Here is a 22,293-nt window from a genome sequence, read left to right as displayed (position 1 = left end):
TGAAGCCAGAAGCCGGGTGTGCCTCCGTCTTTTAGAAGGTTTGTGTTGCCATGCCGTTTTCAAGGTCCCTCCCCTTCAAACCCAACAAGATTATCAGGTATACCTGTGCCACTCCTACTCCTGCTGTCTCTCTGGAGGTGGAGCATGTACACACTGGTGTAGCCTCACATAAACAAACACACACACACACACCTGCTAAAAGACTGGACTAAAATCACTGCTGCTGCTCTCATCACAAAAACACAGCTGTGATTGACATAAATGTGTGCAACTGAGGACAATATTTGTACCCATTTTTCCTGCCATAAGTTCTCAGCAAATGCAGTGGGCGGTAATCTCAGCACAGTGCTGAACTTCACAACCACTGAGTTTCAGGCTGGCCAGATAAGGGTGACATCACGACTGGAGGGTGTAAATCAGTCTGGCACAAAAGTCAGCAGAGCTCCTTTCACGCCGCTTTCTTGCTCACCTCCCAGTTAAACTGGTGTCACCATCTGCCCCCCCCAAACCGACAGCAGCCGTCACGCCCAGCAGAGACGGCCGAGCCCAGTCGGAGCTCTCCGGGCCTGCTATCTTGTTCAAACTCTGAAACAATGAAAGCAAACATGTCTCACTGCTCCTGCAGAATTAGGAAGTAGAAAGTAGGAGATGCCTTTTATGTGGCTCGTTTGAAGAACTATGAAAAGAGAAATTTAATTAGATTTTGTTGGTGTGTTACATTTTCATTTTGGTCAAATCATTTTAAAGGGAGTAAGAGATCATGATCCGAGTAAAATGACAATGATCATTAAGCTGTTGCAGAATGTCATTTTGGCTTAAGAATAAACAGGAAGTTGATACTTTATCCACCTGGTTTCTAATCCTCATTATCAAGCTTCTGTTTTCCAACTCCTTCGAACTGTTCTAGTCCAGATATATTTAAAATAAACATAAAGTCCCTTAAACCATTTAATCTTTTAGTGGTCTAAATTTGAGTGCAATCTCCAAGCTAATTGTCACGATTACATCGAAACCACCCTCCGTAATCCACCATGCTGTGTTGTGCTGTAAGCTGCAATCACAACAGCTCAGTGCCGTGAACTAATGCGTGCACTGCAGTGGAGCACCTTGGGATTTCATTCTGCTTTCCCTCAGAGGAGCAGAGCTGCCAGAGCAACATCTCGGGTTTAAAGCAAAGAAAATCCACCAACAGGAGCTGCTCCTCTCACCCGGAGTCAGTTTGGCTCAGCTCAGGGTCAGTTACAGTTAAAGTGTGAGTTAATATGTAAGTCTTTAAGAGTTTTCAGGCCCACAGAATAAACAAAGTCAAGTGTAGAGAGTTATGGCTTCAATAGAGGATAGAAAACAAGGTTATTTGTAGGACTGTGTAAAACACACACACACACACCACTGCAAGAGGGATGTCTGAATGATGTCTGAATTTAATAATTACATTTTTTTGTTTTAATATAATTTATACTCATCAAATTTGGCAACTCACTTAATACGAGGGCGAAAACCATTGAGAACACAACTTTCAAGAACTTTCTGCCCACACCCATCCAGCATTAGTGATGGGTGTGGTTGGTACACAGGACAGTATATTTCATGCACCAACTCCTGAACAGTGCAGACTTATGGAAACACATTTCCTGTCATCATGTTGTGGTTGAATCTGCGTTGTAACAAACTTCTGTACAAACCCAGATAATCTTGTACGGTGTTGTTTTGCTCTACTTTACAATTGTACAGTAAAATATTTTTTTCTTTATCAGTTAAGTCACAAATCTAATTAAATCAAGTGTATTTAACTGGATGAACTCCATCCATAACTCATCTGTGCAGAATCGTGTTGTAACAAGTCTGATTAGCTCATTTAACACACAGCAGCTGATAAAGAAGTGACCAAGGAGGTGTATGAAATTGTAGCCACCCGTGAAGGTGTTTGCTCTGCCCTGGAGCGCACAAAGACCTCATTTAGAAGTGTCGTTATGGGCACTTCTGTTCAGTTGCGTTCATATTTTAATTGGTGTGGAGGTGTGATGTGGTTTCCAATGCTCGTGTGACTGAGAATAAAGTTATGGTTTAACTAGCGAAAGGCCAATGATTAGCTGAAAATGCGTCATAATTCAAGAAGGGACAAGAAATTGAATTCATGGTACAAAGACAAGATTAAGACCCTGCTCAGTGCTGGGAACAGGGTTTTTTTTAAAGATCTAAACTACTGAAACATTTTAGGGAAGTAACTTGTTCATGGAGCTCACAATAGAGAAACACATTCACCAGCCACTTTGTTCAGCTGCTTGTTAACACAAATATCTAATGAGCCACTCACATGGCAGCAACTCAGTGCGTTTAGGCATGCAGGCATGCTCATGGCGACCTGCTGAAGATCAAACTGTGCATCAGAATGCAGAAGAAAGGGGATTTAAGTGACTTTGAACATGGCATGGTTGCTGGTGCCAGATGGGCTGGTCTGAGTATGTCAGAAACTGCTGATCTACTGGGATTTTCCCACACAGCCATCTCTATGGTTTACAGAGAATGGTCCAAAAATCAGAAAATATCCAGTGCGAGAAAATCCTCTGTTGATGTCAGAGGTCAGAGGAGAATGGCTGATACAAAGACTACAGTAACTCAAATAAACACTTGTTAAAACCAAGGAAGAGCATCTCTGAAAGGACAACAGGGCAAACCTTGAAGCAGACGGGCTACCATATGCCGGTCCTGTCCTGTGCTTCTGATCATCAAACAAATAATATTAGACAAAGCTAAACCGTGCAAATGCAAATATAAATGATTTTTCCTTATTAAAGGAAAAAGCTATCCAAACCTACTTTTTGGTGTACTTTTTCCCTTTGTGAAAAAGTACACCATTAACTGTCTCGCTTGTTAAATCATGAATTAACTGTGTTTAACCACTTTTTTTTTTTTTTGGAAAGCTGAGTTCAATTTCACTAGGCGCACCCAGGCCTGATTACTGCTTAAATAGAACCTGTCTGACAAAGTGAAGCAGGCTAAAAGATCTCAAAAAGCAACACATCATGCCACGATCTAAAGACACAGCTGAGAAATAAAGTCACTGACATCAGTCTGGAAAAAGTTACAAAGCTATTTGGACTTTGGGACTCCAGTGAACCACAGTGAGAGACGTTATCCACAAACGGAGAAAACGTGGAACAGCGGTGAACCTTCCCTGGAGTGGCCGACCTACCAAAATTACTCCAAGAGTGCAACTACGACTCATCCAGGAGAACATCTAAAGAACTGCAGGCCTCACTTGGCTCAATTTAACTGCATTATTATTTCAGGTGATTCACATTAATAACAGCAGCAGTTCTGACATGAAGCAGTTCATCAGTTTATTAGAAGTTCTTTTATTTTAAACATGTGACTGAACCCAAAAGTCACAAGCGTGATCTAATTTTTTTATGTCGGAGTTACAAATGTTCTTGATGTTCCCATCTCTGATCATTTTTCCATATTTTCAGAAGTATTGTGTTCATCTGTCAAAACTAATACCAGCTGAGTTATTAACAAGCATGACATCAGTGCCAGTACGGCTGAAATATCTATTACTGAATTTTGAGACACTGTCATCGTGATGAAATTATGGACAATTTTTCTGATGTCATTTCTCAAATTATCGATCACATTGCAAGCTCAATGTCCACATTATCACCTGTAAATTCTAAATATCTGGAAGACGTTACTCAATTAAAGTCTTGCACCTCTTTACTTGACCCCATCCCCATCAAACTGTCAAATCTGTATTTCATTTTTTTTTTCTATAAATCATTGTCAGCAGCTCTTTGCAGCCTGGCGTTTTCCCTGTTTCTCTCAAATGTGCTGTAATCACACCGCTAGTCAAGCAAAACAACTTAGATCCATTAGTATTTAATAATTATAGACCTATTTCTAATCTTTCTTTTCTCAAAAAATATATGAAAAAAATGTGTATAAACAACTGAATGATACCTTTCATCTCACAGTGTTTTTGATAAGTGCCAATCAGGTTTCAGCTCTTACTAAAGTCATCAATGACCTGAAGAGCAACAGTGACTCTCAGAAAGTTTCATTCTTGGTTCTATTTGATCTCACTGCAACACTACTAATCCTGAATCCAAAGGCTTCATGACTCAGTTGGTTTAACAGGTCAGGTTCTTGATTTTCATCTTACTGTTTTTTATATATATATATATATATATATATATATATATGCTCCCACTTGGTACTGTAAGAATCGTAGTATATCCTATATCATTCTTATGTAGATGATGCACAGTTGTATCACTTTCCTCTGATGATCTAACCTCTGTTCACAAACTAATGAGCTGCATTGATGACATTAACTGTTGTATGAACAGAGACAAAACAGAAATATTTGTCGTCAGTCCAAAAAGTCAAAGATGGAATTTTTTTTCATATTTATTTATCATCCCTTTCTCTGAAACACAGCAAGCAAGCAAGAACCTTGGCATTTTTTTTTTTTTTTTGCATAGTGATCTCAGTTTTGATAATCACATTAATAAGGTCGCCAAGACTGCTTTCTACCACATAAAAAATATATCAAAAGTTAGAAAATTATTATCTTAACCTGACTGAGAAATTGGTCCATGCATTCATATCAAGCAGGTTAGACTACTGTAACACTCTGTTTGCAGGAATATCCAAATCATCAGTAGGACGACTGCAGTTTGTTCAGAATGCAGCAAGTACCAAGAACATTTGACCTGCTCAGTGTCTATAACCTGATTCAGCCTCTCGGGTCATCAGGTGCAGATCTTTTAGCTATTCCCAAAATTAGCTGTGCTGAGAGTGCTTTCAGGTACTTTGGTCCTGTTCTTTGGAACAAGCTGCCCGCTGACCCGAGGTGAATGACAACTATGTCTACTTCCAAAAACAGACTCGAAACCTTATTATTCACACAGGTATACACTTAATAACTGTGTGTGTGTGTGTGTGTGTGTGTGTGTGTGTGTGTGTGTGTGTGTGTGTGTGTGTGTGTGTGTTTTCTTGGTAATGTTTGTTTTGTTGTTTTTATTGCCTTAAGGCATAGTAGACCTACAGAGGTTTATGGTTTTTTTGTGTTTTTTTTTTTTATTTATGTTAAGCACATTCAGTTTATGTGAAATCTGCCATATAAATAAAATTGCCTTTGCCGCTGCCACCACATAAAATACAGGATACTGGCAACCTGTAGCAACAGTGATGTTATTTTACACTTAAAAACTGGAGGTCAGCGAAAATTGCATTTTTACTCTTAAAAAGACTTGAAAACGTAATATTTAAAAATTATTGTCATGCAAAGGGAATGACAACTTCAGAGAAGACAAGTGCACCTTATTAATATAGCAGCCAGAGGTAAAAATTACACACATTTGTCACTTAAGTAAAAATAAGGTACTTGGTAAAAAAAAAAAAAAAAGATGCTAAAATAATACTCTGGTAAAAGCTGAAGTACTGAAGCAACTTGTTCACTCGGGTAAAGGTGAAAACATACAGGCTCTAAAGTGTTCTCAAAGTATAAAAATAAAACGTAGTCCTTGGAGGGCATTTCTACCAGCTATATTTTGCCAAGCTAACTAAACCTTTTGCCATATTAGTATCATAATAAAATAATATTGGTACAAAGGAAGACAAACTTTATTTCAACTTAAAGACTAGTTGTAATGAATTTACTAAGCCTGGACATCTGTTATGTGGAGCACAAGCAGAGAAAAACAAAGGGACTTAAAAACAAAAACTTGCTCTATTTCCTGTTGCCATCATTGTAGTTTGGTGGCTTTGCCTCCACACCTAAACAGAAAAATGAGTATAAGTCGATGTTACGCACGCTATCATGGCTGCATTCCCACAAAGACGGTATAAAGCTGGAATTCAGTGAGTGAATCTAATCAGCATCAACACCTTAAATTTAAATTGTCTGCTGCCTGGTTGTAACCTAACACTGATCATGAACACCACAGCTCCTCCAACAGTCCTACACCACCAGCTGCTTTAAAGAGGAAGAATTCATCTCCATATACATCAAACACCATCGATCATAATTATCCAGAGAAGCTCCCAGTACACTGACCAGCTGACGTCCAGTAAAAGCCCTGTGATACTGATTGAAGTGAAACATTAAGTTGATGACAAACTAAAAGGATAAAACTCGAGTTAATGAGCAGAGAGACATAACAAAGGCAGTCGATCCCACACAGGACACAACGGGGTCACTGAAAGGTTTGCTGAAAACGTGACTCTTATGCATGACTCTGTGAGCCATGTGTGAAACAGCCGTCTCCACGGCATCATTAAAACACCAGTTTAAGGATCATCCATAGAGGAAGAACAGAGACGTGGAGAATCACTGGTTTGAGTGGATGTTAATGGACCAACGCATTTTATTTTGTTAAATGTCACCCATCAAAGTGAGACTGAACACAGCCACGCTGGCATTTGTAATTTCCCATTTAACCACAAGGTGTCAGTGTCTTCCAAGAGAACCCGCTCAGGCCCACCCTCAGCAGGTTCAGCAGCTGGCTATGATGATGTCTGAAGAGCAAAATCTCCAAAAAACTTTTTGTTTCTATCTTTTCTCCTGAGGAGGTTTACACATTTTTATTTTGCATTCTCACCTCTTGCATGAATTAATTGATCACTCAGTGACATTAGACGGCAAAGCTACCTTTCTTGGGGGGGGGGGACATCACAGGGAATTACAGCTCATCACCGCAGGGACAGAAAGGTCTTCGTGTGCTGCTAGCTTCTTTTATTGACTGTTAATGAGAAAAAGTAACAAGTTCGCTTCAGGCCAACGCTCCCCCTCTCCTCTCCCATGAAAGCCAAGCTGAGCCTCCTGTGGCAAGCCCTGAATGTTCGTGTAACATCAGCACAACCACCATGGAGCTTCTTGCATTAAGCATTCATTGAGTCATTGTTGCTGAGGCAAACATTGCTTTACTTAATCCTAGGAGAAGTTTGTTTCTGCTTACTGCACATGACTTTGCGGTGGTGCAAGCACAAATATTACATGATGGTGCTATACAGTATTGTGCAAAAATCTTGAGCCACCCCTCACTTATTTATATTTTGCTAGGAAGATGGGAACTAGTTGCAGTGATTTAATGACATGTTCATGGAAATACCGTAAGACAAAACCAGAGTTTGTGCACTTGTAATGAACTTGAAAGTCAATATTTGGTGTGACCATTTTTATTCTCCAGCACAGTCTGAACTCTCTGAGGCAGCTTTCTTCTCATTTCTTTAAGCAATGTTCAGGAATAGTTCTCCGGGCTTTTTGAAGGCCATTCAAAGCTCTTCTTTGGATGTTGGCTGTCTTTAGTTCTGCTCCCTGTCAACATAATTCCACTCCATAAGACCTGTTGCCACTGATTTTCAGTCCCTGTTCTTGTTTAACTTGTATACTTCAGCCTTTTCTCCCCATTTCCCTTCCTTAAGTACTGCATCTTTATATCCTCCCTTCCACTGAGATAATTTCTTTTCTCTTTTTTTTTTTTTTTTTTTTTTTTTAGCCATCTAATGGTTATGCATTTCAATGCTGCTGTGAGCAATATGTTTACAAGATATCTGTTGGCCTTCCTGTCCACTCCCTCAGGTATTTCTCCATACTGCCACTAGGGTTTTTTTTTTTGGGATGTCTCTTCTGAAAATTGCTTTGGAGAGCGTCAAATATCTCCTCCCAGAATACACTTAATTTAGGACAAAGCCAGAAGATATGGGAATGGTTGGCATTCCCACAATCTCTCCAACATGAGCTGGGTTGTGTTGGACCCATTTTACCAGTTATTGCTGGCGTTCTGAAAAATCGGTTTATTACACTGAGATCATTTCTGATGAGTAAATGGATCAACCGAAGGTCCAGATGCATCTCTCAGGTCCTGTTTCAGGTCTTTGCTGGATTTTTTCCCCCTTATTTCTCGAGGACATGCCTTTCAGATACTGTTTATTTGCTGTGGATATTTTTTAGGCTAACCACTTAGTTTTTCCATTTATCCAGTTTCCTCAAATTTTTTAAGAACATGCTGTACACCATGTCAACATATTCAAAATTTTCAGCTAATAGCTCTTTGGAAATCACCTTGTTGGTGCAAAAATACTATTTTATGCCTGTCGAACTGTTTTATCTTTGACATTTTCCATAGATTCAGCTAAAGAAATGGGACAAAAATGATGTGGGTTTTTTTTTTTTTTGTTTCTTTGTTTTAATGACAGACTGCTAGTAACAAAGTGCCTAAAGATAAAATTTAAAACTGGTTGTCTTTCAAAGAGCTTCTGGCTCCTAGAAAGCAAAATATAAAGAAATGAGGCGTGGCTCAAGATTTTTGGACAGTACCATAAAGTACATATAATATGTGACCAACTACAATATCAGAATCTTTCATGCACAGGGTAAAAGCAGCAATACTGAAATATTCCGTAGCCATTACAAGCAGAAATCCAGGATAGAAAACATCAGTAAACTATCAAAACTATGTTTCACTTTTAATACAGATTAATTGCTATTGTTACTACCACTCATAAATGATCATGACAGCAGCTTTTATTGTCGTATTTGATGGAGGTTCCACTATTTTATTTAATGTCAGGGAGTTAAACCTGTAACAATACATCACGTTTTTACAAGCAGGTCATAAAATACACATTTAACATATCAGCCTAACCAAACCAGCCACATAGAAATGAAAAAATCCAAATAAGTACAAATAAAATACGGAAATACTCTTTTTAAAATCAAACAATCAAATCTTCCTGATTCAGTTACCATTTTTAATAATAGTAGTGATTGTTTCTGCTGATTCTGTGTGTGTGTGTATGTGTGTGTGTGTGTGTGTGTGTGTGTGTGTGTGTGTGTGTGTGTGTGTGTGTGTGTGTGTGTGTGTGTACAAAGAGACCAAACAGGCTGCTGTGCTGCAGCTGCTCAAAGACTCTGCTGCCTCCCTGGTGTTTTGGTTGATGAGGTGTAGTTTGTGTCTCCAAATGAGGAGCATGTGTGGCAGACGCCCCCCTGATACATTATTAATAGTTGCCAGACTCCAGGCGCTCTTTTCTTCCCTCTGTTGAATTTCAGACCTTCACAGCTTCTTCTCCTCCTTTGCTCCATCTAGAACCCACCCCCACGACTGCCCCATCTCCTCATTGCTCTCTTCGAGCTTCCATCTTCATACCCGACTCAGTCTCTCTGCTGTGTAAACCAAAGTCTGTCAGCTTCTTATAAATGAGCAAAAAAATAAATCAGTTACCCAGCTTAGAAACCAAGACAATAGATTCATTTCATTCCACAGTAATAATGATCGCCTCTCTGTCTCTGGTGTTCACTCAGTAGCGAGGATGAGGCCGAGCTGAATTTGACACACCGTCGGCTCAGTAGCACAAACGAAAGCAGATAAGAAGTGAAGTTGGAAAATGATCTGGCAGAGCACGGAGAGAAACAGATTGCCTGACGACAGTAGGTAAAAGCTAATGAGGACTTTTTAAAGGAACTTCTCAGCAGTTTGGAATATGTACTTTTTCTCTTCCAGAGAGCAGATCAACATTGCTCATATCTGTATGTCAGTTGAATATAAAGCTAAAGATACACTTAGCTTAACCAAAAGCCTTTAAACAGTAAGCGAAGCCGGAGTCATAGAACAATAACTTCCAAGGGGGAAAGGTTTTTAAAACCTTATTTTAGGGTAACTTTTTAAAAGTTTTTTTTTGTCAGATTTGAGCAGTGATTCTGTATTTATAATAATTGATTCATATGCTTTGGTGACAAATACAAATTAACTTGGATAATGCTTTAAAATAACCACCTAACTGAGTGCCCAGAGGTCTTTGAGAATGGCTGTCAAGGACTTAAATCTTGAAGGTCTTTGTTGAGGCAACAAAATCAACTCCAAAGCTCACAGAGATGCGTTATTTTGCATTTAATTTGTTTCATTTTTACAAATAAAGTATAAATCTGAAGCTTGCCAATAAATTAAAGACTGAGGCATAGCATGTTGGCAGGGCTAAGCTAGCTGTTTTGAATTCTTTCTGCTAAGCTCAGTAGTTGTTGGTTGTAGCCTGAGGTGTAGTACAGTGGTACTGATTTTTAGTTTCTGCCTATAAGCATCAATTGCCTTTATACATGCAGATAATTTAAATGACTTTGAACCTGGCATGGTTGTTCTGAGTATTTCAGAAACTGCTGATCTACTGGCGTTTTCAGCCATCTCTCGGGCTTACAGAGAAAATATCCAGTGAGCAGCGGTTCTCTGGGTGGAAATGCCTCGTTGATGCCAGAGGCCAGAGGAGAATGGGCAAACTAATGCAAGCTGATAGGAAGGCAACAGGAACTCAAATAACCACTTTTTACAACCACGATATGCAGAAGAGCATCTGTGAGTGAACAACACGTGGAACAGCAGCAGCAGCAGCAGCAGCAGACCACACAGACTCACCGAAGTTGGACATTATCTACACCACAAAGAATTAAGGCAGTTTTGAAGGCAAAAGGGGTCCGACCCAGGCTGCTGGTTGCTGCATATATGTAAGTATTTCATTCAAGATCAAGACTTCATCAAAGTGCAAAAAGTTACAAACTACAAGCCCTCTTGAAGCCTTTAAGTTGCACTGTTGCATTGCTCTCTTTTAGCTCCATATTTACACATACAGTTTTTTTCTTTCCCACCTCCCCTGAGAACCCTAGACAACACACAAACAAATCCAATAATGCAGGGTTCAACGGTGTGTTAATCTTATCAAGTGGGTAAATTTATGGACACTATAAAGCCTGTGGTTTCTGGGCACCAGAGTACCAAGTATTCACTGTAATTTTATCATGGCCATCTCAAAGGTATCTGAATGGCAGCAGAGGCAGAAGAGGCTGATACAAAGGCCGTGAAGAGGCGAAGCTTATCAGGTTTATGTAGGGCTAATTAGAGGACCGGGAGACACAGTCTCTGTCAGGAGGGACAGTAATATCATTAGCTTCAAGAAAAGAGGAGGAATGTGATGTGTGGGGTGGTGAGGGAGAAATTATGGCTGGATTGTATTAATGCCAGAAGGTAATGAAAAATGCAAGCGGGTGGCAGGAGATACGGTCGTTCTCAGGTGTCCGCGCTCTTCTCTGGATCAGAATAGCGTAATTAGGATTAATAATTAATCAGGATTGTTTTCCTTCGAAGCCGTTTCACAGCGCGGATGTTCAGTCTAGAAAAAACTGTTTCTATAATACACAGTCAGAAATACTTAACATTTGACATGAGCAATTTTAATCTGAATTAACTAGAAATAAGAGCGTCACTGTGAATAACGTGTGAAGCTGAGGAAATATACAGATGATAGATGGACCTCTGTTTGTATGTGATAAATGAAGACACAGCTGTACAAACAGACTGAAGATGCCAGCTGAAGTTGTTTCGAGGTAAAGATCTGATCGGGTGTGGAGTGTCACTCAAAAGTGCTGAAAGGAGCTGAAGCATCAGCTGACATGTACAATCTGGCACTGGAGTGTAATTGGAATAACTGGGAACTAGTTAAAAGCCACTCAGCCCTCTCCGGTGACAGCCAATCAGAAATTAGAGATGTTAATATTGAGGATGACAGAGCAGGTGGTTTGATTATGAGGCACACAATTAAATTACACAGAAGGGTTTGTCATTAGATCCGAGCAGGCAGAAATGACATTAGTGGGGTGCAGGCTTGAGTGATGGGACTAAATGGTTACATGGATCATGGATCAAAAAAAAAAGATTGCCCTGAGATTGCATTGATTTTTTTTTTTTTTCGATTTTCCAGCCACTTTCAATTGCACAGGTCACATAGTGGGAAGCAACCTCTCTCCAAACAATCGCAGTCTGACTCAGATGCTTGCAAACAGCTGCCGCCTAATTTATAAATGCAGACAGACTGAGTAAGTCTGCACTGGTGTGTCTTTGCAGCAGGGGACTCAGCTGGTTGCCAACTGAATTTACATGCATGGAAACGGAAACAGAGTTGTGATTTTCTCTCATTTATCACAGTTAATGACTGTATATCACAAACTGATTGCATGTATTTGCCAACCTGACCACATTCACTCGATGAACTGTCTCCAACTGGTTGCTGCTTTATTGCCACTGTAACGCATCATCACTGGGAGTGATCGCAGACCTGGTCTCCATCTTTGCAACTGTGTCCCGTGAACTTGAAATAGTTGCTTCAATGATTTTGGTGTTGCTGAAGTCTCCAGCCACGGTTTTCCCCAGTGTGACTGTAGCATAAACAAGTCAGAGCCATTGTAGTACAGACATGGAACCTGTGGGTGTGAGATCTGTGCCCTGGCTTGTTCTAGCACATACTGCAAATCGGGCGTGGATCTGGTGATTCTGTGTGTTCCACGAGCCGTTCCTGAGATTGTACGGCATGACGTAGGTCACTGACCTGCTGGGAAGCCCACTGCTGTCAGAACGTTGTTGCTGTGCGTGTGCACGTCAAAACAACATCCACGTGAATGTCCGCACCGTCTTTGCAGTCTCCATTTTTCATTTTCTTTTGTAAAAAAAAAAATACTCATAAGGATCTAAACTGCATCCTAAAGATACCATTAAACATAAAATGCAATGATTTCTGCTGATTTCCATTAAATCTACTGAAGCCCAAGGCGCCATCTTTGCATTGCAAATCCCAAATATATTCAGTTGTTGATTAAATAGGGGATGAAGTATAAAACTGTCATAAATAAGAAGCTGGAATGATTTGTATTTCTTGGAAAAAGAGCTAAAATCATCAATAAGTGACTGATGATCACAAACTCTACATCTATCTGTATGGAGAGCCTCATTGAGCTGCTGTATTCATGTCAAACTGTGGGAAAAGGAAAACAGACCAGAAATTTAAGAAAAAAATGCTTTTATTTTTTTACACCTTTAAAAAGCAAAATCTTAAAGCACAAAGATTTACTCTGTATATAAACACCTCTCTTCCTTGGACTAAAAAAATGGTAGCATTTGCACATTGTGCTTCGATTGCAAAGTCTGTACAACCACTCTGGGTCTCTCGTGGTGTCACGATCCCAGTAAACATTTTATTGCATAAAATCACATTTGACCACAGTGGCCATTTGCTGAAGAGTTTTAACAAAGAGTGTAGAGGCGGGAAAGGATACCACAGAAATGAGGAAAAAGAAGCTCCCACACCTGTTACACAGTGAATAACAATAGCAGCTTTCTTAATGAAGGCGTTGCACATTGTCCTGAAAAGAAAAAGCAATCCAAAAAAGAAACATAACTAAAATCATGTGACAATAACTGAGAGTTGTGCTTTTGTCTAACTAGAAAAACCAAACCAAACCAAACCAAAAAAAAAAAAAAAAACTTGAAAATTTGCAGATGATTCTCAGGGGAAAAAAAATATCACTCTCAAGGAGAACCTGCAGCTATTGGCTCATTTCCCTTTAAACAGTAGCTTACTAAACACTAATCTCTAGTTGCACACAACCCCTTTACAATAAGCACATTTACATATCTTGTTTTAACTATAATCTACTCAACCTACATCTGAAAAAGTAGCATTTCTCAAAAGGCAGTGTCTCTCCATGACATCTCCGAGGAGACTTTTACATCATTAAATGCTGAATGGAAGTTGTTTTGCACAAAAATATACAAATACACTTGAATCAATGACTTTGGTATAAACAACATGGAGCTCGTTATTCTCACGCAAAAACTTCCATTCCTGAATGTTCCCCACTTCAGATTATCTCAAACATCTACGAGATAAAAATTCCCGCACCCTTTAGAGAAAAAAAAAAGCAATATAAATGAGTATAATCATAAAAAAAAGGTTGAGTTCACAATATTTGACTTTATGTTAAAGAAAAAGTTAAACAGTTCCCTCATTATTGGAAACATTTGTAATTTTCCAATAATAAAACAACAGTAAAGAAAGCAATAAGTGATAAAACAGGATTACATTAAAAAAAAAAGTCATGCTTACAGATTAAAACTTATGTAGAGAAGAAATATTTTTATGAATAAACTTGATTACATGCAGACCATTCTGCCTTTGCCTCTTTTTTTCTTGGAAACTCAGATTATCGACAGCGGCGCTAATAATTCAGTATAGGTGAAGCCTGAAGGCTGGGAATCAATAACGAGTTTGGAAAAAGGGAACCTGCATGTCCAGTGTTTCTCTGATTTAGTCCTGCTAGCACAAACTCAAATAACTTGAAAGCTGAAAGCTTGTGGGAAAATGATTTTGTCTCATGAACCTGGTGTTAAAAAATGAAGAGGATTCAGAAGAAGCCCAATCTGCTGCTGCTTTAAATCTTCAAAGGCAGATCAATGAAAGCCTCATTGTTGCTGAGGGCTCCGCTTTGTTTTGTTTGTGAGTGCGATGCCGGTGAATGCTGACTCATCGTGAGCAGCGACTATACCGTGAACAGGCTCTCCAGCCTATTAGCCGGGTGAATTGTTAGAGCATAGGCAGGCCTCTTTCTCTGCGCTCCGTGGTCAACAGGGCAGCGCTCAGATTAAAAACACCGAGTTCACGCACTCACAGCGGCTGAGAGGAGCAACGAGAGCCTGCTGGGACCGAGCCTTTGTATGCTTGTCAAGAATTTACCTCCAGCTTTAGTACTTCCTGGCATTGTCTATTTAAATGGTGTGAATTAACATAGTAGTGAAATGCAGCTGTGCTTCTGCTGCCCACATTCACCTCCACAAACACACAACAGAGACATCTACACCACCTACGCTCGTATCCTGCAATTATCATTTTCCAAGCATGGGTTACAGAAGAAAGGCTTTTCAGATGAGTTCCCAAGTAAACAACAAGCTGAAAAGGCCAAAATTTGGGGGGGGGGATTAAAATGTGGCTAGACTGATGGTGCTGATATTCACACCAAGCAAAACAAAGATCTGAAATTATAACAATGACAGATTCACAGGGAGGGAGGGTTTGGCATTTAAGAAGTTTCACAGAAATATCACCTCTAAGTAATACCTCTGCCTCATCTAGTGTTAAACATTTAGCCTCATTCACACCTGCAATCAGTTGTCTAAGTAGTAAATGTTGCCAACACACCAATGAGAAAGCTTAGACTCTTTTCTTTTTTTTTTTTAAAGTTTAGATTTTCCTGAACTGTGCAACTGAAAAGAAATGAGTGGAGATCTAATGGAGATCTTCAGAGATCCTTGTGTTAAACTCAGTCAGCTGAGATCTCTCATATGAGACACACGTGTTCTAATAACCACGCTGAACTCAAAGTTACTCATAAGTTTTAAGTTTAAGTAACTTTGAACAAAACCAGGTAAAGGACAGAAGCACACAGGTGTGTCATCCTGACCATCACAGGTAGGTACTTCAGCACTGACAGCTAATTATGATAAATGTATCATTTTTAAGCGTTACTGCAGGGGTGCATTGATTACCACAGGAACAATAACATTGTTACAGTGTGCTACCTCAAACAAGCTTGCTTATTACTCAGTGGCTTTCAAGCAGCTCAATAGACCTCATATTTATTTTCGAGGGGAAAAATACATCTACTAAAGACATAATATAATTATTATTTGCTAATATTAATCTGTGTTTAGAGAGAAAATAGGTTTGGAAGCATATAGCATTTGATTTTCCAGCGTTTCTATAAAGGGATGAATCCTCTAATAGACATCTCTGACCAAACATTAAATGTGCCATAGTTTAAAGAAGAAAACAATCCTGTGTTTTAATTTGAAACTCTTACGGGTTTGCAATAAAAATGTTGCTGTGGTGAAATATAATGATTAAGTATTATATATTGACAAGATGCATTCTTTTTTTTTTTTTTGGCAACATTCTCCTTCAAATAATTTATAATATATTCTGTTATATACAGTTTGTTTTAATAAACTTTGCAGATCTGAGATGAAGTGTTAAAAAAATACAATTGCGGAAGAAAAATGTGCTGATGCATCAAAGAATATCAGAAATGTGATTCACAGAGTTTTTATCTTTCACCACTGACATATATTCTTTGTAATAACACACACACACACACACACACACACGTACACTTCCTGAATGCAGACACACTTCAAAATGAGGTTTGTGCATAAGTACAAACACTAGCTCAAGGAAAAAAAATAATTAAAAAAATAAAAACAGGGAGAGGAGAGCTACAGTGGATGTTGCAGAAAATAAAAAACCTGCAACAGAGCACACGAGAGAGTCTGAGTATTGAGAGCTTCAGCTGACTAAACTCATACTTCAGATTGTGGACCTCAACCAGTGGGATGCACACAGACGCACAATGCGAGGCACACGCTGCTCATTCATTCTTTGAGTCTCACAGAATATATTGATCCTCTTTTCATCTCAGCCTTTAGAGTCTGTGGGTTGTAGTTTGTCTAATTGTGCTTGGCACGAATACCTTTTAAGTAGGTTTTCCATCGCCTGACCACATCCTTGAAGATGGGGGAGTTGTCTATGGACGCCAGCAGCTGTAGCTGGTTAATGTGTGTCGTGTGATAGTCCCAGCGAGCCAAGTTGGGCGCAGTGCCCAAAATGAAGTGACGCAGGTCATAAATGCTCCCAGACCCTGTGTCAAAGAGCGGCAGCATGGCCTTCAGTGACTCCATGCCGCGGCTGAACAGCTGCCCTGCCTCCCTGCCGAGCTTCTCCCCAGCTGTCTCAGTCAGGTCATAGAGTCCCAGCAGGGAGTAGATGAAGCCGTTGAGGACAAAGGAGCTGGGTGTGGTGGGGTATTCTTCATACCAGTCATATTTGTTCATGAACACAGCTTTGACCCCATGTTGCACTGAAGGCACCTTGTAGGGTCCTACTGCCTTGAGGGCAGCATTGAGGTACGCCTGGTCCTTGGTGAGGAGGTAGGCTCTCACAAGGGTGGACATGGCCTGGCCCTGAGCCATGGCCGAGTACCAACCGGGCTCTAGAGGTCGGAAGCCTTCACCTAGTTTACGGGTGACCATAATAGGCCACCCCCCTCGCTCGTCCTGGTTGCGCAGCAGCCAGTCGCTGGCAGCAAAAAAGGCAGCCATGTGGGCAGTGGTGGAGATGGTGATGTTGTCAACAAAGCCACGCCCATGTAGGACTAATCGCACCACACGTCTGGGCATAATCTGAGAAGAGACAATAAATGAAGGGAATTAGGACTTTATTTAGCACATTAAGTTTTCACAACAACTAATGACAGTACTTATGACACACAAGTTAAATTTAACACAAAGGAACCCTTTGACACAATACAAACAACAAAAAACTCTAAGCAGCTTTCTTGCTGAACTAATTAGAATGCAGCTTAACATAAGGCCGAGTTTCAAGCTGCAACACCATAAATATAATCGTGTTTACTGGATATATTCCCAATGTACTCTTTCCTATAAAATGTGAGACAGTAGTGGAAAAACATGTATTAAAGCTTAAACAGGGAAGCAGTTTTGTTGTTATTGTTTGTTTTTTTTTTTTTACTTGAACAATGACCGTTGCCAGTTCAGTTAATCAACTAATTGTTCCAGCTGCAACTACACAGTCATTAGAACACAAATATTTTATCAGAAGTACTTTCAAAACCAACGGTTTGAGTTGAACAAACCTTTGTGGCTTTAACAGCCTTGGTGTTGGACAGCCCGACGCCCTTCCTGAGGTCAGTGAGCAGATCCCGGGTCAGAGTACTCCAAGTGGTTCGCGGCCCAATCCCGTAGGTGATATCACGGTCTCTGAAGGCGATGAGCTGCATGCTGGTCACATAGTGGATTGTGAAGGGCGGGCCCTTCTCTGTGGTTTCAAGGATTACAGATATGCTGCTGTTGGAGACAAACTTGATGTCCAAGCTGAGAATGAAGTCTTTGGAGTTACCCAGCTGGAGGGACACGCCTTCGGAGGAGTCTGTGGTGGTGGGGGTGAGAGGGTGGGTGCAGCAGATTAATGAGACAAAATTGCAGGAGAAAAGACATTTAACAGCATTTATTCAAAGGCACTTTGTCAGGGAATTAAAAAAAAAAAGAAAATCACTAACCTAATTTGACTGATTTTAAGAACTTCTAATGATTACTGGGTGAGGGACTATTTTTATCTTACTGGAAGCTTTTTAATCTGAGTCTCTTAATACACTCTCCTCTCGTGGTATAGTTATATAACAGCTCGTCTTTTTTGTTAGTATTGACCAATTTTCATGTTCTCAAATGATCAATCACAATGAGCCTACTTTAAAATTAATCACTGGTCAAAACCTTACCATTTTTACCACCATGGGTTTTGCCATTATTACCTGTGTGATGTGCCTTGCTGTCTCGGTGTGTGTGTGTGTGTGTGTGTGTGTGTGTGTGTGTGTGTGTGTGTGTATGAGAGAGAGTTGATGTGCACACATACAGAGACAAGCTTCTCATGAGATCTGCAGTACAGATGTGTCACTGCACACTGAGCCTAATAAGGAGGACAGAGAGGAGAGGGAAGGCACTGTGGAGAGGAATAGAGGAGCAGCAGGAGGGAACAATAGTGAAAGAAGAAGCTGATGCATTGCAGCAGCTTCCCCATTTGCATCTCCATGTCTCCTCCCGTCAAAGCTCAAAGCAGAAACTCAGATGATATTCAGTTTGCACAATGCCACCTCTGACACTGTGTCAGCTCTGTGCCAGTATAGTTCAGCCACTTCCAGCTCTGACTTCATTTCAAGACCCTGAAGTATCATGTGGTGATCTCTGCTCTGGCCTTACTATTTGGTGTGCACAGCAAAAAGAGGAGAATGTTTTCTAATCAAGGCTCCCCAAGAATAAAGAAGAGAAAAGGTCAAGAAGTCAAGGAAAAGGAGAGTAATAAAGTGATGGCTCGCACAAGTGCTCTTAAAGCCAGCCCTAAACCGTACAGAGTGAAAATGAGCCAATAGTGAGGAGACAATTGAAATCAGAAGACAGAGAGATCCCACATCACATAAGTAGAGAAAGCAGAAGCAGATGAGGCCAACTGAGACAAAGACAGTCGATCAGGAAGAGAATGAAGGAGAGAGACAGTCTGGCAGGGGCCTTTGGATGACTACGGCTCTTTAATGCACTCATAAATCCATTACTTAAGGCAATGCAGAGAGTAAGTGGATTTGTACTCTGGCCCTGTGATTACTCTGCCATCAATAAAGGATGGGCAGGGAATATAGACGAGATTCCACCTCCACCGCTCGGGCTCCCTAGCTGTTTAGCAGTAAGTCTGGAGACAGAGATGACACGCGGCTAGAAATATGCCCGTGTAAATCACGCTTGTATACATGAGTGAGCATGTGAGATGAACACTTGAAAGCATGCACGGTGCCAGCTGTACATGTGCAGGTACAAAAGACGTGACAAGACAACAGTCGATGGAAGTGCAATATTTTTTTCATCACATTGTGTTGCTACTTTGGAAAGTTTTTATGTCTTTAGGGCTGCGAACTGTGTTTTTTATATTGATTATTCAGTCGGGTTTTTTTTTCTGAAGTGTGAGAAAATTCACCTTTGGTTACTTCAATTTTAAGTCTGTGCGGATGGCTCTTTATCAACTCTACAACTAAGATCTGCAATTCCCCCACACCATTCTTTGAAACTTTGTGATATTTTACACGGGGATTGTGAGTGAACAGCCTTTTTTCAAGTCCACACTAGAAATTCTTGATAAATACTCAGTCACAAGAGACACGCTTGACTTTGATATCAAAGATAAAATCCTTATGATTTTCATGAAAATCACACCCTTCTCTGCAATACCACCTCAAAGTATTTACATGCAGCATAATCTCTCAGTATAGTGGCAGAGTCCTCTTTTCCTGTGATGGGTTCAGATTGTCTAATAATCCACAAAGGATTCAAAGAAAAATGCTTCACGCCTGTGACCCAGTGCTCCTGCTTTTGATGCCAAATCCACTGTTTACAGTTTAGACTCCTTCACTTCTATCACAGCTGTATTAAGCTGCTCCAATGCAAACGCCACATCTCTTATTTCTGCAGTTTCACATTCAACCATCAGATGGGAGGTGGGTGACTGCTCATCAAAAGAGCGTGCACAAAACGGGACTATGGCAACTGAAAAAAAAATATATTCACAAGGATCTCATGGAACAAGGAGCAGCTGCTGGAACCTGAATGAGCCCCACTGTTGTTGGAAAACTACTGTTCAAAGCATGAAATCGGATTGTGGTCACAGTTATTGACTGACATATTCATTAGAACACTATGACTGTGGTCAAATGTTCTAGTGTCTAATGAACACTATGACTGTGTGTGTGTGTGTGTGTGGGCAGCACAGTGGTTAGCACTGTTGCCTCACAGCTACAAGGTCCTGGGTTCTATTCCATCTTGGTCCGGGCCTTTCTGTGTGGAGTTTGCATGTTCTCCCCGTGTCTGTGTGGGTCTTTTCCGGTTTCCTCCCACAGTCCAAAGACATACAGTTACTGGGGTTAGGTTAATTGGTGATTCTAAATTGCCCATAGGTGTGAATGTGAGCGTGAATGGTTGTCTGTCTCGGCTATAACCCTGCGAGAGGCTGGTGACCTGTACAGGGTGTACCCTGCCTCTCGCCCTATGACAGCAGGGATAGGCTCCAGCCCCCCTGGGATCCTGAACAAGATAAGTGGAAGAAAATTGATGGATGGACTACGACTGTGTTTGGCTGCGAAGAGGAAAAATATTCTTTAAAAGGATCTTTTCTGTTCATTAAAAAAAAAAAAAAAAGGCAACGTAAACTATGGTTCAGTATAATGGAACACAGTATCATCACTAAACCTCCTGTAGCTGATGTTAACTGTTTCTCCACTGCATCTGCTTACACTAACCTCAGCATTTACCAAACTAAAACTGTGGCCCAGTACTCTGGGATCATGTCACCCACAATGCTAATTTTATTAGTACTGTAGCTATTAGTCTGCAATTTCTCATGAGTCACACAGTGTTTATGTAACAAAGCTGGGAGTTGCATGTGCTTGCTGGTATTTTTGCCAAGGGAATAGGCTGTTTTTTTGTCCGGTCTCATCAGTACGGTAAAAGTCTGAAAACTCAGACACAGATGTAGACTAACTGGCTTTTCCTTGATTCAACCGGCGGTGCAGGGTGACTGGCTGCTGCCGCAAAGGACGGCACAGTTGATGCTAAAGTCCAACAAATGTGTTCTGCAGATGCCTGCACAGGGCTGTCGCAACGCACTACAAAATCCATTTTTCTCTGATGGTGTGATTCCACCTTATCAGGGGAACAAAACGCGTTTCTGAACTATCAACCAACCACAAGGGTATTGAGAAAACAAAGGTGCTCAGTGGCAGGCAGTGTTCAGGCAGGAAAGTGCAGATGGTGGATGGTAGGTTATTATCAGGGGACAGACGATTGATCCAGTTGTCAGAGGCTTGGAGAGATTGCTCAACACCCGTGCCCTAGATACAGTAAGGAGGGAAAAAAAAAGAAGACTCCAACAGGAAGAAGGGAGTAGGAGGAGGAACTGTAGGGAGGCAGAGACAGAAAGAAAAACTGACAGCAGAGGAAGAAAATAAGGAAAGTTTGATGAGAGACAAGAATAAGGCATCGTAATGGGATGGGGAAATATGACTGCAATGTTTAGGAAGCACAAGAGTGCTGAGGGGTGATAAGTGGGTGGAAATAAGTCAATAGAGGTGGAAGACTGACAGAAACCTAGCGTAGAGAGGGAAGATTAATGGAGAATGAAGGCTGCTTAGCGAGGGCTGAGAAATGATGACGATAACATGATGTCAAGGTAGGAAAGCGCAATAATGATGAGTTGAGCTTTAAAGCAAATTGAGCAAGTAGCAAAGGGAGAGAAAAAAAATGTAGAGGGTGGTGAAAAAAAAAGAAATTGGCGATGATGAGAAGTTGAAAGTGGAAGAATTAGGGGGATGGGAAAATTACAGTAGAGACAGGAGCTCGGGGAGAGGATGGAGAGAATGTCCTGAAACATCAGCAGATCAGTAGAGAATAAAGACAGCTCACAGTCAGCACTGGGTATAAGATGTTGACTTCTCCCAATCCCCAAAATAACTCTGCCAGCTATCTCCTGGCCTTGGTCACTTTAAAGCTGTAAAACTAGGCCAGATCTCTAATCTTTACTGTAATAAACAGTCTGATGAGTTGAGCTTTAATTTACCACTCAGAAATGCACAACACTGCTGTATTTCTTGTGTTTCACAACATGACAGAGAGAATACACTAAACATTCCTGTTAGGCTGAACAATTTATACAAGGCTGATCGCAGAGGGTCTGCATGCACACAACTACTTGAAAAGTTATTAAAAGCCATCTTCAGTCATATCTGTAACTTAATATAACTTTGTATATCTTTTTATACAGGCTGGTCATGTGTTAACAGTACAGCCTTTTTAAGAGCGATACCAATAT

At 40.5% G+C, this 22,293-nt stretch overlaps 1 protein-coding gene across 4 annotated transcripts in view; it reads right to left on the bottom strand.

The window, feature by feature from the left end:
* Nucleotides 1-12,857: 12,857 nt before the first annotated feature.
* glceb (glucuronic acid epimerase b) overlaps nt 12,858-22,293 on the bottom strand; it is a 56,994-nt gene continuing 47,558 nt past the window's right edge. For all 4 annotated transcript variants that reach the window (XM_030725770.1, XM_030725764.1, XM_030725776.1 and 1 more), the window contains 2 exons: nt 17,525-17,817; nt 12,858-17,051 (listed from right to left, as the gene is read on the bottom strand). In XM_030725770.1, the coding sequence (XP_030581630.1) occupies nt 16,320-17,051; nt 17,525-17,817 (1,025 nt within the window). In that variant the 3' untranslated portion in view covers nt 12,858-16,319. The remainder of the gene's footprint in view (nt 17,052-17,524; nt 17,818-22,293) is intronic.

Source organism: Archocentrus centrarchus, chromosome 3 (genome assembly GCF_007364275.1).
Source record: "Archocentrus centrarchus isolate MPI-CPG fArcCen1 chromosome 3, fArcCen1, whole genome shotgun sequence".
NCBI lineage: Eukaryota > Metazoa > Chordata > Actinopteri > Cichliformes > Cichlidae > Archocentrus > Archocentrus centrarchus.
The sequence above is the reverse complement of the archived record's forward strand: the minus strand, read 5'-3'. Positions and strand labels throughout refer to the sequence as shown.